The 16880-nt window shown below is 41.2% G+C and overlaps 1 protein-coding gene across 4 annotated transcripts in view; it reads left to right on the plus strand.

The window, feature by feature from the left end:
- The first annotated feature begins 750 nt into the window (after positions 1 to 750).
- Positions 751 to 16880, plus strand: part of LOC109892671 (protein bicaudal D homolog 2) — a 45072-nt gene continuing 28942 nt past the window's right edge. For 3 of the 4 annotated variants that reach the window (XR_004211287.1, XR_004211286.1, XM_031834118.1), the window contains exon 1: positions 752 to 2396. Coding sequence is in view for 2 of the 4 variants with exons in the window: in XM_031834118.1 (XP_031689978.1) it covers positions 2157 to 2396 (240 nt within the window). In the remaining 2 variants the exon portion in view is untranslated. Of the gene's footprint in view, positions 2397 to 16880 lie in introns of all 4 variants that reach the window. The other variant, XM_031834115.1, reaches the window with a different exon arrangement.

The raw sequence follows: 16880 nt of genomic DNA on the forward strand, positions 1-16880 counted from the left end.
GGCCATTGCAGGCGGTGGAATGAACATGCAAAGCCTTTAAACCGTGGACCTGCGCTCTGGTCTGCCGACTGCTACTGGGTATCATGGTCGTGTCGCCTGCATTAGATGCGTGACCATTTTTTTTCTCTTGCATTATTTTATTTCAAGTAGGATAGCAGCATACACAAGAATGAACTAATATTGATAACGATCTAGATGTCACCTTGATACATTTTCGGTTCCCAAAACTATAATCTGTTACGAACAGAGTGGACTATGTTTTGTAGACTTTACCCTTTGCCAAAGTTGTAAAAAAAAATGCGTTGTTTAAAAGGAGTGTGAATGATAATTTACTTATTGTACACGCGCACCTCACAGATTAGGTGTCCCCTAAATTTAAATGACTAATTTGTTCCCGTTTGAAATGTCAGGCTGTGGTCTATCTTGGTTTAGTTATACAAATCTTTGCCCATACTCCCAGTTGCCATTGGGATGCATCTATCTTTAAACTATGCCACTTTGTTTACATACCCTACATTACTCATCTCATATGTATATACTGTACTCGATACCATCTACTGCATCTTGCCTATGCCGTTCTGTACCATCACTCATTCATATATCTTTATGTACATATTCTTTATCCCTTTACACTTGTGTGTATAAGGTAGTAGTTTTGGAATTGTTAGTTAGATTACTCGTTGGTTATTACTGCATTGTCGGAACTAGAAGCACAAGCATTTCGCTACACTCGCATTAACATTGCTAACCATGTGTATGTGACAAATAAATTTGATTTGATATCTGCTCTCGGCCGGCACACTCATTAGGCAGGATTAGGTGCCTATGGCGGCAGATTGAGGAGGGAGGCATTTTCTGACCTAAACTGACCAAGACGCACCTCCAACAACAACACATAAAACCTCACATAATTTTGCCCAAAAACAATGTCAATTTCTCTCAACCAGTGGCATATGGGCTTTTTAGGTGAGCGCTAAATCTGCCCTTTGATAAGCAGTGCCCACTTTGTCAAAGGCAAGGGCGCAAAATATGTTGCTTGTCCATTCGCAGCGCGACTCTCCATGGTGCTGTTGGAGAGACGCATCTCTGCAGCGTTCCAATGTTCAGTCAAAAAAATATCTAACATAAATCATGTTGCAGATATAGGATATAGAAAAACTATGTGGCTTTTTCTGTAGCCTACAGGCTGGAGAAAAAAATGCATGAGGACACTTTTTTACATCATGAAGATTTCTCCGATCAAATAGCCTAACCTAAATGGCGCTCAATCAATAAAAAAATGTTGATTAGGTGACCATGATGGTTCGAGGGCCAGATTGGGAATTTAGCAAGGACACGAGGGTTGACACCCCTACACTTACAATAAGTGCAACCTTTCGGTTACAATTCCAACGCTGATTTCAACTTCCGGAAAATATATATTTTTCAACATCCGGAAAATATGCATTTTCAATGTCCTGGAAATATGTATTTTAAACATACAGAAAATACCTTTTCATCTTTCATTCAGAACCTAAATTGAACCAAACTTCTGGAAAATACGTCCTTTAGACGTCATTTTGCTTACTGGAACTATTCTAGTTTTGCAGGGGAACGCCATTTTTTGGTCTTGCCTTAAGGCGGCAGAATCAGTGTTACTATCAACTCATAGTGCAGCCCAATCAGCCACGCAAAACAGTGTTGAGTGGCAGCAAATCTGTCCAATTAGCTGAGTCGCTTTCCATACACCCACTCCTTTCGAAACACTTACTCGCCCAAACTCCGGTCGCCATATCGAGTTGCAGCTACCCATTCTTGAGTTAGTGCCTACAAAAAGACGCCATTACTATTTCTCTCCATGGGCGTAGTCCTTCTTCCCAACACAATGGCCCTAAAACTACATCTCCCACGGCGCACAACTGTAGACCTGAAACTGTATTCCTCATAATCGATGATCTCAACTTAGTTTCCTCTCTAGTGGCATGAAGTAGGCTAGCTGGTGGAAGATAGGTACCGGGGCTATGGAGCGAGCTGAAAATACTATCTGATAACGGTATCCGCTGAACTTTTTGTTCACATCAAAAAGTTGAGGACCCAACACAGCCATGCAGTTCAAATACAGAAGGCACTGATTTATTTTTATATGCTTTTCTGTTGTCCTTCAAGTGCTGGCCAAGATGTCTGTGGAGGAACAGGAATATCCAGAGGCGACTCTGGTTGCAGAGGCCGGGCCGCAGTGGTTTCGGGCGGAATTAGAACGCCTATCCCGGGAGTTGAGCGAGACGACTCATGAGAAGATCCAGGCGGCGGAATACGGGCTTGCGGTGCTCGAAGAGAAGCAACTGCTCAAACAGCGGTATGATGAGTTGGAGACTGAGTTCGAGACCGTTCGGCAGGAACTCGACCAGCTGAAGGAGGTAGAGTCAGGTCACAACATTCCACTACACATTTGTCAATTTTACTGTCAAAGCGCGCCCAGTTAATGGCTAAAATGTTTCTTACAAAGAAAGAGTACAGTAATTAGTGTACGTTTCTCATTCGATTCAGGCTCGCTATGCTATGTTGCATTACTTTGTCGAAGGTTTTAAATTCAATTCAGCTGTGATGTTATGAGGGACAGTTCGACATTTACTGGGGGTGTGCATAGCTGGAGGAAGATGTTTTGAGTAGGGGGTGATGTGTGTGGGGTAGAAAAACATTATAATAAAGTATTTGCAGGCTAACAATAAAATACAATTCCAAATGTAATGAGTAGCCTAAGCATAGGACAATATTCAATAAGAGTAGTCACTGCAGCTTAAAGTGAATTTAAATACCTTTGCCAAATGATATAATTAAGCCTGTCTGTGCAAATACTTCACCAGAGAGCATGATTTAGCCACAGAGGATCATTAGCTCCTTTTAAAGCTGTGATTGAAATCACAAACGTGTAGGCCTTCCCTAGTTGGGAAGCCCTCAATTTGCGGTTTTTGAGATGTGGCTGTCGGGTGAAAAGCAATGCATCTAAAACTATGTTTGAAGATATTGTGTCTTCAGTATAATTTGAAATGTTAAGAGAAGAAGGGGAGGGGTGTGTGTGTGACAAAGAGAGGCCAGCATCCCGGAGTCGCCTCTTCAATGATGACATTGAGACTGGCTTTTTGCAGGTACTATTTAATGAAGCTGCCAGTTGATGACTTGTGAGGTGTCTGTTTCTCAAACTAAACACTCCTAATGTACTTGTCCTCTTGCTCAGTTGTGCACCGGGGCCTCCCAATCCTCTTTCTACTCTGGTTAGGGCCAGTTCGCGCTGTTCTGTGAAGGGAGTAGTACATAGCGTTGTACGAGATCTTCAGTTTCTTGGCAATTTCTCACATGGAATAGCCTTCCTTTCTCAGAACAAGAATAGACTGACGAGTTTCAGAAGAAAGTTCTTTGTTTCTGGCAATTTTGAGCCTATAATCAAACCCACAAATGCTGATGCTCCAGATACTCAACTAGTCCAAAGAAGGCCAGTTTTATTGCTTCTTTAATCAGAACAACACTTTTCAGCTGTGCTAACAAACTTGCAAAATCGTTTTCTAATGAACAATTAGCCTTTTAACTCAGATTAATAATCTGAGCATGTCAAAATTATCTTCACCTCACACAGTAAGTCAACATAGGCAGTCATTTAAAAAAACTCTGTTGTGAATGAATTTCCTCACAGTATTTGAAAATGTCATGCTCCGAGGATCCCATACATCCAGTGGAAACGTCATACAATACCCTACCTGAACACATGTCCCTTTGTGCAAAAACAGCTGTCTGTCCAGAGCTCACTGAAGCAGGTTACTCTGAGGGCCCAGAATAGGCTAGTTGATACAATTTGGCAAGTTCGCAAGCAGCAGCATAGGGCTAGACCTTCATATATATATATAATCACTGGTGCTGAACCCAGTAAGACAGAAAGAAAGGGAGGCAGGCCTGCAGAGTATCTATAAAGAGATGAAAGAACCTGCATTTTCATCTGGACATATGTCTTCTTTATGTATTTTTACTTAGTTGACAATGGAAGTTGTAGGCCTACTGCTACATTTGCCTAGGCCATCTCTATTTTTATTTAGCCGCCAATGGCTCACGGTGAATCAATGTATCTAAATGGCAGAGGCTGGTGCTCTTGCGTTAGTGGAATTTTAACTTTCAGATTTGTATCATTTGTATTATTAACTACGTGACAATGATTTTGAGTAACGAAAATGTTGTTATTAAAATGAAACCGTTTCATGAAAGTGTGCATATTAAAATCATAAATGTCATGCAGATCGGTAGAAATGGTCAGATACATTGTAAGCTTCCCCATACGTGAAACTCATACTTAACTCACGCGCCTAAGAACAGACTATTGTTAAGAGCGCACATTTCTTTGTACTGCATAATTGCAACGTGTTTGTGTGGGAGCGATAAGGAGAGGGGTGTTGTAACTAAGATTGTGCGTATTAAAACTGAGCAAAAAATGGACAGCTGTGTGGAGAAAAGCGCTCACCTCGATCCAGCACCAGCGGGTGGAAAGCACCATCAGCTGGGCAATCCCCAGCACTCTGTTGCTTGCCATGGGAAGGAGCAGGCCTGCGAGCCGAGGGGGCGAGAGAATGCCATGTTCCTTATTTGATATTGTTCCCTTTTCGCCATGTTTAGAATGGTAAACTAATAGAAAACAGAAGTGTAGAACTAATTGTGAGCACTGCTTCAGATCACTTGATATCCACTACAATTGGGAGAAAAGAGAGGGGGAGAGAGAGACCCGACTTAACTCAAAGTAAACTGTCTATTGCACAGCAGAGGGTGTGTCAAAAATCCCACAACTGAATAGATAAGAGCATACCGCTTACAAAACAGAGCTGAGAGATCTCTATGCAGAATGGGCCTCATATATAATTATCCCATGTTTTTTTTTTCTCTCTCCCCTACCCGAATCCCATTATCATTTATGTCAAGAATGCAACAGAAAACACACATTCTTACTGGGGAGGGGGTGGGCTGGTCTAACCCGAGGTGTCATCAAAAAAAAAAGCGCCCCCTCCCCAAGGGTCATCGTGGTATCGGCTTGAGGGGGAATATACACGGCTGTTACTATAAACGAAGAGAACTCTCTTGGGAGGTAATACCATTGGTATTTGATTGAGGGGTATTCTAGGTCGGGTGAACAAAAGGACTTGAGTTTCTGTATGCTTTCACAATCACACAATGAGTAGTTAGTCATGAAACATACATCCCCACCTTTGTTCTTCTCAGGGAGTTCTTTATTCTTGTCTGCACAATGTACTGAGAATCCAGATGGCTGTATGGACAGGGACAGTATATCCCGAGAGAGCCATGTTTCCGTGAAAGAGTATGTTACAATCCCTGATATCACACGGGAAGGAGATCCTCGCCCTGAGCTCGTCTACTTTATTATCCATGGACTGTACATTAGCGAGTAACATACTCGGATGCGGCGGATGGTGTGCACGCCTCTAGTCGGACTAGATGTCCAGTCTGAATACCTCTTCTACTCCGGCAGTGTTTTGGAGTAGCCTCTGGAATAAGTTCAATTGCCCTAGGGGGAATGAACAAAGGATCCAATTTAGGAAGGTTGTATTCCTGGTCGTAATGCTGGCGAGTTACCACCGCTCTGATATCCAAAAGTTATTTCCGGTTGTATGTAATAACACAAAAAAATGTAGTAATACAAAATAACAATAACAAGGCTACAGTGGGGAGAACAAGTGTTTGATACACTGCCGATTTTGCAGGTTTTCCTACTTACAAAGCATGTAGAGGTCTAATTGTAGAGGTCTAACTTCAACTGTGAGAGACTGAATCTAAAACAAAAATCCAGAAAATCACATTGTATGATTTTTAAGTAATTAATTAGCATTTTATTGCTATAGTAGTGGGTGAATAGGGAGTACAGGAGGGGACTAAGCACACACTCCTGAGGGGCCCCTGTGTTGAGGGTCAGCGTGGCGGATGTGTTGTTGCCTACCCTCAACACCTGGGGATGGCCCATCAGGAAGTCCAGAATCCAGTTGCAGACCAGCCTTTCAAAGCATTTCATGGCTACAGATGTGAGTGCTACAAGGCAGTAGGCATTTAGGCAGCTTACCTTGGCGTTCTTTGGCAGAGGGACTATGATGGTCTGCTTGAAACATGTAGGTGTTACAGACTGGGTCAGGGAGAGGTTGAACATGTCAGTGAAGACCCTTGCCAGCTGTTCAACGCATGCTCTGAATACACATCCTGGTAATCCGTCTGGCCCTGAGACCTTGTGAATGTTGACCTGTTTAAAGGTCTTACTCACATCAGCTACGGAGAGCGTGATCACACAGTCGTTTGAACAGCCGGTGCTCTCCTATATGGTTCAGTGTTGCTTGCCTCGAAGCAAGTATAGAAGGTATTTAGCTCATCTGGTAGGCTCGCATCACTGGGCAGCTCATGGCTGGGTTTCCCTTTGTAATCCGTGATAGTTTGCAAGCCCTGCCACATCCAACGAGCATCAGAGCTGGTGGAGTAGGATTCAATCTTAGTCCTGTATTGACACTTTGCCTGTTTGAAGGTGGTTAGCTTCTTCCAAAATCAAGCTTCTCTTGGTAACAGCAGATAGTCCCTTCCTGGATCAACAGCCTTGCTGCCTAATATGTTATGTGCGTGGAGCAAACTGTGAGTAGTATTTTTGAGTTACTTGTATAGTTTAGGTCAGAAACTGTATAAATTGTTCGCAATGCACTTGTTAGCATTTAATTATCATTCTCTGAGATTTTACATGTACTTGTTAGCAACAAATTTTCCACCGACAGGTTTCTGTGCAAATGCACCACACAACCAATAAACAAAGCATTGGGCACACTAATATCATGGTTTGCGTTTTCAACACCACAATAAATAGACTATAGCCGTATTTGCACGGGACTAGTATTACTAGAGAATGTTATGTAATTATTACGATAGAATGTCCACTATTCCAGAGGACTATTCGGACGGGATTAGTTTTTTTCCAAATTGCCCCCTGTAATTAATATTTTCTATAAATGAACCATTATGATGGAAGCCTGGAGGTTTTTATTCTGGAAGTGATATTTCAACATGTCCAGGCGATTACAGGCTACACTGATAACTTGATCACCCAAGTTTCTAAACCATACCAAACTTGTAATTTCCAAAAGTTTAGCCCAGTTGGAATACTGCTTTGCGATCTATTAACAGCAAGGGTTGCATTAAATAGGCACAACATTTTCTTTATTATTTACAGATTTGGCAATGTTAAATTCATTGGCACAGTTGATGAAAGTTGTGAAAGTTGTGTGAAAGTTGATACATGTAGGCTCTTCATATATATATACACTACCATTCAAAAGTTTGGTGTCACTTAGAATTTCATTGTTTATTTTTAAAGAGAAGCACCCTTTTGGTCCATTAAAATAACATCAAATTGATTAGAAATTCAGACTAGAGGTCGACGATTATGATTTTTCAACGCCAATACCGATACCAATTATTGGAGGACCAAAAGAGCCGATACCGATTTAAAATAAATAAAAAGAAGAATAATAATAAATAAATGATAATAAATAAATAAAAATATATATTTATTTTAATATATATATTTGTAATAATGACAATACTGAATGAACACTTATTTTAACTTAATATAATACATCAATAAAATCAATTTAGCCTCAAATAAATAATGAAACATGTTCAATTTGGTTTAAATAATGCAAAAACAAAGTGTTGGAGAAAGTAAAAGTGCAATATTTGCCATGTAAGAAAGCTAAGGTTTAAGTTCCTTGCTCAGAACATGAGAAGATATGAAAGCTGGTGGTTCCTTTTAACATGAGTCTTCAATATTCCCAGGTAAGAAGTTTTAGGTTGTAGTTATTATAGGAATTATAGGACTATTTCTCTCTATACCATTTGTATTTCATATACCTTTGACTATTGGATGTTCTTATAGGCACTTTAGTATTGCCAGTGTAACAGTATAGCTTCCGTCCCTCTCCTCGATCCTCCCTGGGCTCGAACCAGGAACACAACGACAACAGCCACCCTCGAAGCAGCGTTACCCATGCAGAGCAAGGGAAACAACCACTCCAAGGCTCAGAGTGAGCGAGTGACGTTTGAAACGCTATTAGCGCGCACTAACTAGCCGGCCATTTCACTCCAGTTACACCAGCCTCATCTCGGGAGTTGATATGCTTGAAGTCATAAACAGCGCAATGCTTGACTGACAACGAAGAGCTGCTGGCAAAACGAACGAACGTGCTGTTTGAATTAATGTTTACACGCCTTCTTCTGCCTACCACCGCTCAGTCAGATACTTAGATACTTGTATGTTTGTATGCTCAGTCAGATTATACGCAACGCAACGCATGACACGCTAGAAAATATCTAGTAATATCATTAACCATGTGTAGTTAACTAGTGATTATGATTGATTGATTGTCTTTTATAAGGTAAGTTTAACGCTAGCTAGCAACTTACCTTGGCTTACTGCATTCGCGTAACAGGCAGTCTACTTGTGGAGTGCAACAAGAGGCAGGTCGCTATTGCGTTGGACTAGTTAACTGTAAGGTTGCAAGATTGGAACCCCCGAGCTGGCAAGGTGAAAATCTGAACGAGGCAGTTAACCCACCGTTCCTAGGCCATCATTGAAAATAAGAATGTGTTCTTAACTGACTTGCCTAGTTAAATAAAAATTTAAAAATTTTTTTTATATTTTTTTATCTGCAAAATCGGTGTCCAAAAATAAAGATTTCCAATTGTTATGAAAACTTGAAATCGGCCCGAATTAATCGGCCGACCTCTAATTCAGACGCCTCAAAAGTCCTCACCTGGCAGCTTCATGAAACACCTCCCGCAAAACACCAGTCTCAACGTCAACAGTGAAGAGGTGACTTCGGGATGCTGGCCTTCTAGGCAGAGTTGCAATGAAAAAGCTGTATCTCAGACTGGCCAATAAAAAGAAAAGATTAAGCTGGGCAAAAGAACACAGGCACTGGACAGAGGAACTCTGTGGTTTTAGAGGATGCAACAGGTCAGCACCTCAGTAGTAAATGTCAGTTGGCTTTTCAATTGGGGAGCGTTTTGAGCTGTGTGTCTCATGTCTTCACTGTCCTTTCATGAGCAATGATGCACCTGGGCTCCGCTACCTATCAGCTATTCCAATTTGTTCTTGTGGATTCATATAAAAAAAAATGTATGCAGCGTTGAATGCTTTAATGTGTGGTATGATTTCTAGTTAGCCTATTGCAGATCTTGACAAATGATACACCTCCCAATGTTGTCACTATGAATAGTACATTTAGGGCAGATAGGCTGTTAGACTGGTAGACTATACAAAGCTGTGGTATAGTAAAAGTTAGCACATGGAAAACTGTAGTGCATTAGGGAAGTACCAAAACACCTTTATATAGGGGTGGTGCACTCAAACAGATGAGGAAATGTGTCTAGGATGTAAGAAATTATATAGTATAACCAGCAAAAGAGTGAATGTAAAACAGGGAAAAAACACACTACCCTCCCGTGTGCCCAATTTTAAAAAACACACAACCCTCCCGAAAGCAAAAAAAAAAGCTAATTAAATCGAGTTGGGGAGGAAACTGACACCTTTGCAGCCTGAATGGAGGATGTTTTATGTACCAGCCGGTCCATGGGTGATACGAGTGTATTACCAGCTGGGCTGACGGTGTCGACACCTAGGGGTAATACGACATCAGGATGAGCTCTCTAGGGGTCTCGGTGCTAGAAGTTTGTTAGCCTACTTTAATAACATCAAAGTTGGCCTACTATGATAAAAGACGAGGAAAACATTCAAAAAGACAGAACACTAACTTCAGGCAAGAGTGTAGATGTTTTCAGATGTTTACAAACACATACGTGTGTTAGTATTATTTGGGAAAATGTGGGTGATATTTGAATATCCTTGTTAAAGTTATTATCTCTGCATGACATCTATCAGCAATAACCTACACCAGTCCCAACTTGCTCTTTGTTTGACAGTGGAAATTGCTGTGGTGGAGGCCAGTACTATATTTAAAGCCAGTCAGCCCCATGCTGGCTTTGCCTCTGCCAGAGAAAGGTTTCCCTGCCTCAGGCTTCTCCAATGGGAGAACAGCAGTCGAGTTGCTTGGCTGGTTTTGATCAGATTTGCCCAAATGCTTTAGTCTTCTCTCTGAGAGACTAGGGACTCTATCTTGTGAATCCTGTTGCAGTTTATCCCTGCGTCATAGGGGCTAGTACCCACTGTTGAACAGGGCTGGAGTCCAGAGGCCAAACTAGGTCCAGCCCAAGTATTTATGACATTTAAGGGGATTTTAGTCACCCTGAAGCATGTGTGTCCCTCTCCCAACAAAATGGCTGGCAGTAAACTGAAATCAGCTGTTAGGCTGTGTGTTAGAGCTAAGCAACAACATTCTCACAGAATTCTGACTACGGTGCTCTAGCAGAATGACAGCATTTATAGCCACACAAGCACAACTGGTTATCATGGCAACTTCACTAGCATTGTTTATGTTTACCTGATTATTTCTATCTCTATCAAGAGTAGCTAATTTGTGACCCAATTCAGAAAACTAGGGGTATGTCGCAACTTCACAGGAGAGCCGTTTGAACCTATTTTTTTATTTATTTTTAATCAAAATGCGGTTTTTGGCAGAAATGCTTTCTAGAACATGTGAACTTTCATGTGCCTTAATAACGAACTTGTATGCCATCTGTTAATACAGAAAAAGGGGTAACCTTCCCACTGAACATGATTGGCTGAGATAATGAGTGGGCTGGACATGCCCAGAGATGAATTCGGATTGGTCTGCCATATAGATGGCTTCTGTCTATTTGAGCTCGTCAGTCTGTGTTGGTAATCCTGTTGAACGTGGTTCTTTAAAAAATGTATTGTGTAGTGGAGCTGCATAAGTGGGGTTCTCCACTTTCTGGAGGATCAAGTTTTGAAATCAGTGGAATTAGAGTATGATAGCTAAAGAGTTTGAGAAAACACCTGTCTCTGGATTACATCTTCAAACTAAGGGCAACCGTGGTATGGCGTTCCTGACAGGCATGATGATGTATACAGGTAAGATAGTCAAGCGATAGCTCGCTACATTTTCAGATATTACATGTTTCTAATTTTGACAAAGTGGTTTCATTTCAAGCTAAAGTGTCTGTTAGCTAGCTATCTAATGTTAGCTGGCTGGCACCCTAGCTGACATTATTATTAGTTTCCCAGGGCCATTTGCTTTTCTAGTTAGAGCCTAATCAATTTAATCAAATTGATTTAGAAAGCCCTTTTCACATCAGCCGACGTCACAAAGTGCTGTACAGAAACTCCGCCTAAAACCCCAAACAGCAAGCAATGCAGATGTAGTAGCGCGGTGGCAAAGAAAAATTCCCTAGGAAGGCCAGAACCTAGGAAGAAATCTAGAGAGGAACCAGGCTCTAAGGGGTGGCCAGTCCTCTTCTATTGAACGTTTATAACGGAACATGGCCAAGATGTTCAGTTTAAAACGTTCATAGATGACCAGCAGGGTCAGATAATAATAATTAGAGGTCGACCGATTTATGATTTTTCAACGCCGATTTTTATATATATATTCGTAATAATGACAATTACAACAATATTGAATGAACAATGAACACTTTTATATTAACTTAATATAATACATAAAATCTATTTAGTTTCATAAATAATGAAACATGCTCAATTTGGTTTAAATAATGCAAAAACACGGTGTTGGAGAAGAAAGTAAACGTGCAATATGTGCCATGTAAGAAAGCTAACGTTTAAGTTCCTTACTCAGAACATATGAAAGCTGGTGGTTCAATATTCCCAGTTAAGAAGTTGTAGTTAGTATAGGAATTGTGACGCGTTGGCAATTTCTCTCTATCCCATTTGTATTTCATATAACTGACTATTGAATGTTCTAATAGGCACTTTAGTATTGCCAGCCTAATCTCAGGAGTTGATGGGCTTGAAGTCATAAACAGCGCTGTGAAGCAAGCATTGCTCAGAGCTGCTCGAAAATGCAGTAAAGTTTGAATGAATGCTTACGTGCCTGCTGCCGCCTACCACCGCTCAGACTGCTCTATCAAATCGTAGACTTAATTATAATATAATAAACACATCAATTCGAGCCATTAATATGGTCAAAAATGGAAGCTATCATTTCGAAAACAAAATGTATATTCTTTCAGTGTAATACGGAACCGTTCCGTATTTTATCGACCGGGCCGCAACCCTAACTCTAAATATTACTGTTGCATTGCACAACCTTCAATGTTATGTCATATTTATGTAAAATTCTGGCAATTTAGTTCGCAAAGAGCCAGGCGCCGCCTGGCTCTTTGCGAACTAAATTGTTGATTATAAAAAAATGTTGATTATACCCTGACTCTGCTTGCAATGAATGTAGAGAAGTGAAACAATTTCCGTAATTAATATTGCAAGCTAACATGAATTACTTTTAACTAAATATGCAGGTTTAAAAAATATACTTCTGTTTATTGATTTTAAGATTGGCATCGATGTTGGTGGTTAGGTACATTCGTGCAACGATTGTGCTTTTTTTTGCAAATGCGATTTTTGTTAAATCATCCCCCGTTTGGCGAAGTAGGCTGTGATTCGATAAAAAAATGTACATGCACCGCATTGATTATATGCAATGCAGGACAAGCTAGTTAACCTAGTAATACCATCAACCATGTGTAGGTAACTAGTAATCATGTGAAGATTGATTGTTTTTTATAAGATGTTTAATGCTAGCTAGCAACCTTGGCTCTTTGCTGCACTCGCGTAACATGTGGTCAGCCTGTCACGCAGTTTCCTCGTGGAATGCAATGTAATCCGCCATAATCGGCCGATTACCGATGGTTATGAAAACTTGAAATCGGCCCTAATTAATCGGCCATTCCGATTAATCGGTCGACTTCTAATAATAATCACAGTGGTTGTAGAGGGTGCAACAGGTCAGCACCTCAGTAGTAAATGTCAGTTGGCCTTTCATAGCTAATCATTCAGAGTTAGAGACCGCAGGTGCGGTAGAGAGAGAGTCCAAAACAGCAGGTCCAGGACAAGGTAGCACGTCCAGTGAACGGGTCAGGGTTCCATAGCTGCAGGCAGAACAGTTGAAACTGGAGCAGCAGCATGACCAGGTGGACTGCGGACAGCAAGGATTCATCAGGCCAGGTAGTACTGAGGCATGGTTCCAGGGCTCAGGTCCTCTGAGAGAAGAGAGAGAGAGAAATTGATAGAGAGAGAGAGAGAGATAATTAGAAGGAGCATACTTAAATGCACACAGGACACCGGATAAGACATGAGAAATACTCCAGATATAACAGGCTGACCCCGACACAAACTATTGAAGCATAAAATACTGGAGGCAGGAGGAGAGAGACACTGTGGCCCTGTCCGACGATACCCCCGGACAGGGCCAAACAGGCAGGATATAACCCCACCCACTTTGCCAAGGCAAGCCCCCACACCACTACAGGGATATCTTCAACCACCATCCTACTACCCTGAGACAAGGCCAATTATAGGCCACTAAGATCTCCTCCACGGCACGAACCCGGGGGGGGGCGCCAACCCAGACGGGAAGATCACTTCAGTGACTCAACCCACTCAAGTGATGCACCCCTCCTGTTAGCTAGCTGACATTGAACCTGGTTGGTTTTCTCCGAGCACTGTGGCATTGTTCATCGTTGTTTAACTAGCTAACGTTAGCTGGCTGGCTCGTTAGCTAACGTTACGTGACGTGTGTACAACGCCCGTTGAATATGGCCAGAGTCAGTAAATGTCTGCAAAAAAGCGTCATGAAATTGTTGTCAGCAGAGCTGGTTAGGCTGTTTTCATGTTATCCAGAGTTAAACAAATCATCGGCCAGAGCGTCAGTTGTGCGCTCCAAGAGCGAAACGTTATGGGTGGGGCTAAATCTTGAACGATGCTGAATGGGTGTAGACAAAGAGGAGCTCTTCACGAGATACCAAAACATTAAAAAGTGAGTTTACAAGTTGATCAACTTTCAAAGCAGAATAACTTTCCCATTGTTCCTCAAATGCAGTGTATGATATCCCATTTTGTAGCTCTGAGTCTCTACTTTTATCTAGTGTAAAAAAACAAACACATAATTTCAAATTTCATAGACCGAATCCAGGTGGTGAGTCACATTTCTGTTGTCATTAATCTGAAGCATATTGATGCTAAATCCACTCCAATGTATCTAATATCTGAATACATTGTAGACAGCCTCAATATTGAACTTTGTGTGAGAGACAGAATGAAATAAAAGAGCATGAGTTCCCAGGCCATTCATCAAGCATGTCTGTCCCTTGTATTGTATGTGTACCTCAATATTCTCTCTCTCGCTCGCTGACACACACAGCCTATGTTCTTACTCACAGACACTTGACATGGCTTGACACTTGTCCTCTTGTCAAACAAGGAGAATTTAGATTTAAGTTGTCCGAATGGACAAGTTTTAAAAAAAATCCCAATATCAAACAATTGCTTCGATCAGATTTGGATCAGAGGTGCTAACATTGGAAACATATTCAAATCTATTTTTCATAAGCCCATACATAAATAAAAAAGCCTACATGTCAAAGTGTAGGTGATATGCATATTGGCTACAGCCTCATGTCCAAACCGATGCTGACATGAGGCGCAAGAAAATGTTGCCAAACATTCATGAGACTTTTAATTGCATAAATATAGGCTAAATGCCAGTGATGTTTGACAAATATAATGAAGGGTAATTCACTTTTTAACGTCTAAAGGCTTGATTCTGTCGACATAATCTAGGCACGGTTCGTTCAGCTCAAATGGTCCTGAGAGTGAAGGACAGTGCCTGTTGCGCACCCCACATCACCCACCTTGAATCTGAGCGAAGGGGGTCAGCATTATGATACAATTGAACCATAAACAGGATATTTTATATATCCTTGTTTCAGTATGCCATTGAAACCAGCATTTTTCCTCATGTTCTATTGGTTTTCAAATCAACTTTATTTTATTGTCCAGCAGCCAAAGGCATAATCCTAGTCATACTAGTAATCCATACTAGTTGATGCATTTTTAGATCTCCCCTCTTTCTTATTTTCGAATGGATATTTCTTTCTCTGCCACATGAAACCGCTTACATGCAGTGCACTTTTGAGAAGTATTTTCCCGCTAATTGTATTTTGGAACGTTTGCCCATAGCCTAAAACGTAAGCATTGTTGAGCGTATAATATGAGGAAATAAAACGTTGTCAACATTTTTAAGCTAAACGATCTGATCTGTTGCGTAAGCGTCATAGCTTTTTTTAAAGAACATTTTATTAGGTGCAGTGTTTGTATGAATTTTGGATGTCTTCCCAGAGCTGTCCCAGAGTCTGTAGACATATATTTTTTATCGTCTCAGGGATGAAGGGACGACCTTAACTTCGAGTCCTGGAGGGAATCAATTTATAAAGACATTTGGTCGTAATTGTAATGTTACCCGGTTAAGTGAAATATGTTTTAGGCTACGAAGGGTGGCCAACCATTCTCCAGGAGAGCCTTAAAGGCCAGTGTTACATTTTGAGACAGGCTTGAATATGCAAAGTTGCCAATAGGCAGGATGCAGCCTATATTTTTGTCTGATTCTCTATGCTAAAAAATATAGTAATGCATTTTATTTTGTAAAGTGGATCCTTGCGTCATACAATGATGTAAAGATTGTGTTCGAGAGAGAGAACATTTTTGGGGGACAAGTGACTTGAGCTTTTGGACCCCAAAAAGATCTGTCCTACTTGTCCAAAGGACAAGTGCCTAAAAAATGGTCAAGCCCTGCTTAATTGTTTGGGTAAGCCATTCAACTGTACTCTAATCTTTTCTAAATAGCCCTAAATAAAGGTCTAAATCTAAATCTCCAGCTGAGTTCAAGAGGATCTATCCTTTCATGGCCTGGACCTGGGAATATGCCAAGAGCAGAGAGGGGGGGGGGGGGGGGACTAAGACTTGTGGGACTTGTAGTGTCATTGAGAAAGGATCTATTTTTCCTCTCAGTAGCTCACCAGGACCAGCCTCAGAGGGTATGGGGCCACCATTAAACTCATCTCTCTGCTAATTGAACTAGCCTACATCAGAATGAAAAACAGACTTCTTTATTCAGATACATTGCACTACTTTCACTATGTACTGCGATTTGGTGTGAAAACAAAGAAAAAACTAAGTTGAATGCATTCAGTTGTACAACTGACTAGTTGTTTCCCTTGAGTTTGAGAAAGAGGGAGAGAAGCAGCAGATGGCATGCGTAGAACCAAGCTAGTAGGCTCACCTCACTCCTGTAAACGCACTTCTTTACAACTGAAACATTTCGGAGCAGTTCATATTACGATGACGTTTTGGTTAGTTTTTTTGGGCCTGTTTGGGCACACATTATTCTCGAGGCAAGCTGAAGTTGGTAGCCGAAGTCTACACCCCCTCGTCGGCGATTGGTCAACCGTAGGGATTCTTCAACGACTCGTCCTCACGCACAGTTTTTCACTTGAAAAATACTGCATCAAACGTCCTAGTCAGATGCAAAATTGCGTGACTAAGATCTCCTCAGCAAAAATGGCAAAATGAATTACAGATTTCTTGAGTTCTCACACAGTAGAGAAATTCTGACTAATTTGAGGAAGTATATACTGGCTACGGCGTCTCAAAATGGACAAAAGTACTATTGCCGCTTTTTTCTTGTTTTTCATGTTAAGGTTGGCGCCGAACTGAAGCATGCTGACGCCTTTACACACATTCCCACACTAGCACCCTCTCCATCCTTGAATTCCCAGGTCAGCAAAACCATAGCTTAGTTAACACATCTTTATATGCTGACCTTTACGTGAACTGCTTACAGTACGTCTTTGTCGGATTGTCTGTTCCTGTGAAACATGGATGCACATACACT

Source organism: Oncorhynchus kisutch, linkage group LG1 (assembly GCF_002021735.2).
Source record: "Oncorhynchus kisutch isolate 150728-3 linkage group LG1, Okis_V2, whole genome shotgun sequence".
Classification (NCBI taxonomy): Eukaryota; Metazoa; Chordata; class Actinopteri; order Salmoniformes; family Salmonidae; genus Oncorhynchus; species Oncorhynchus kisutch.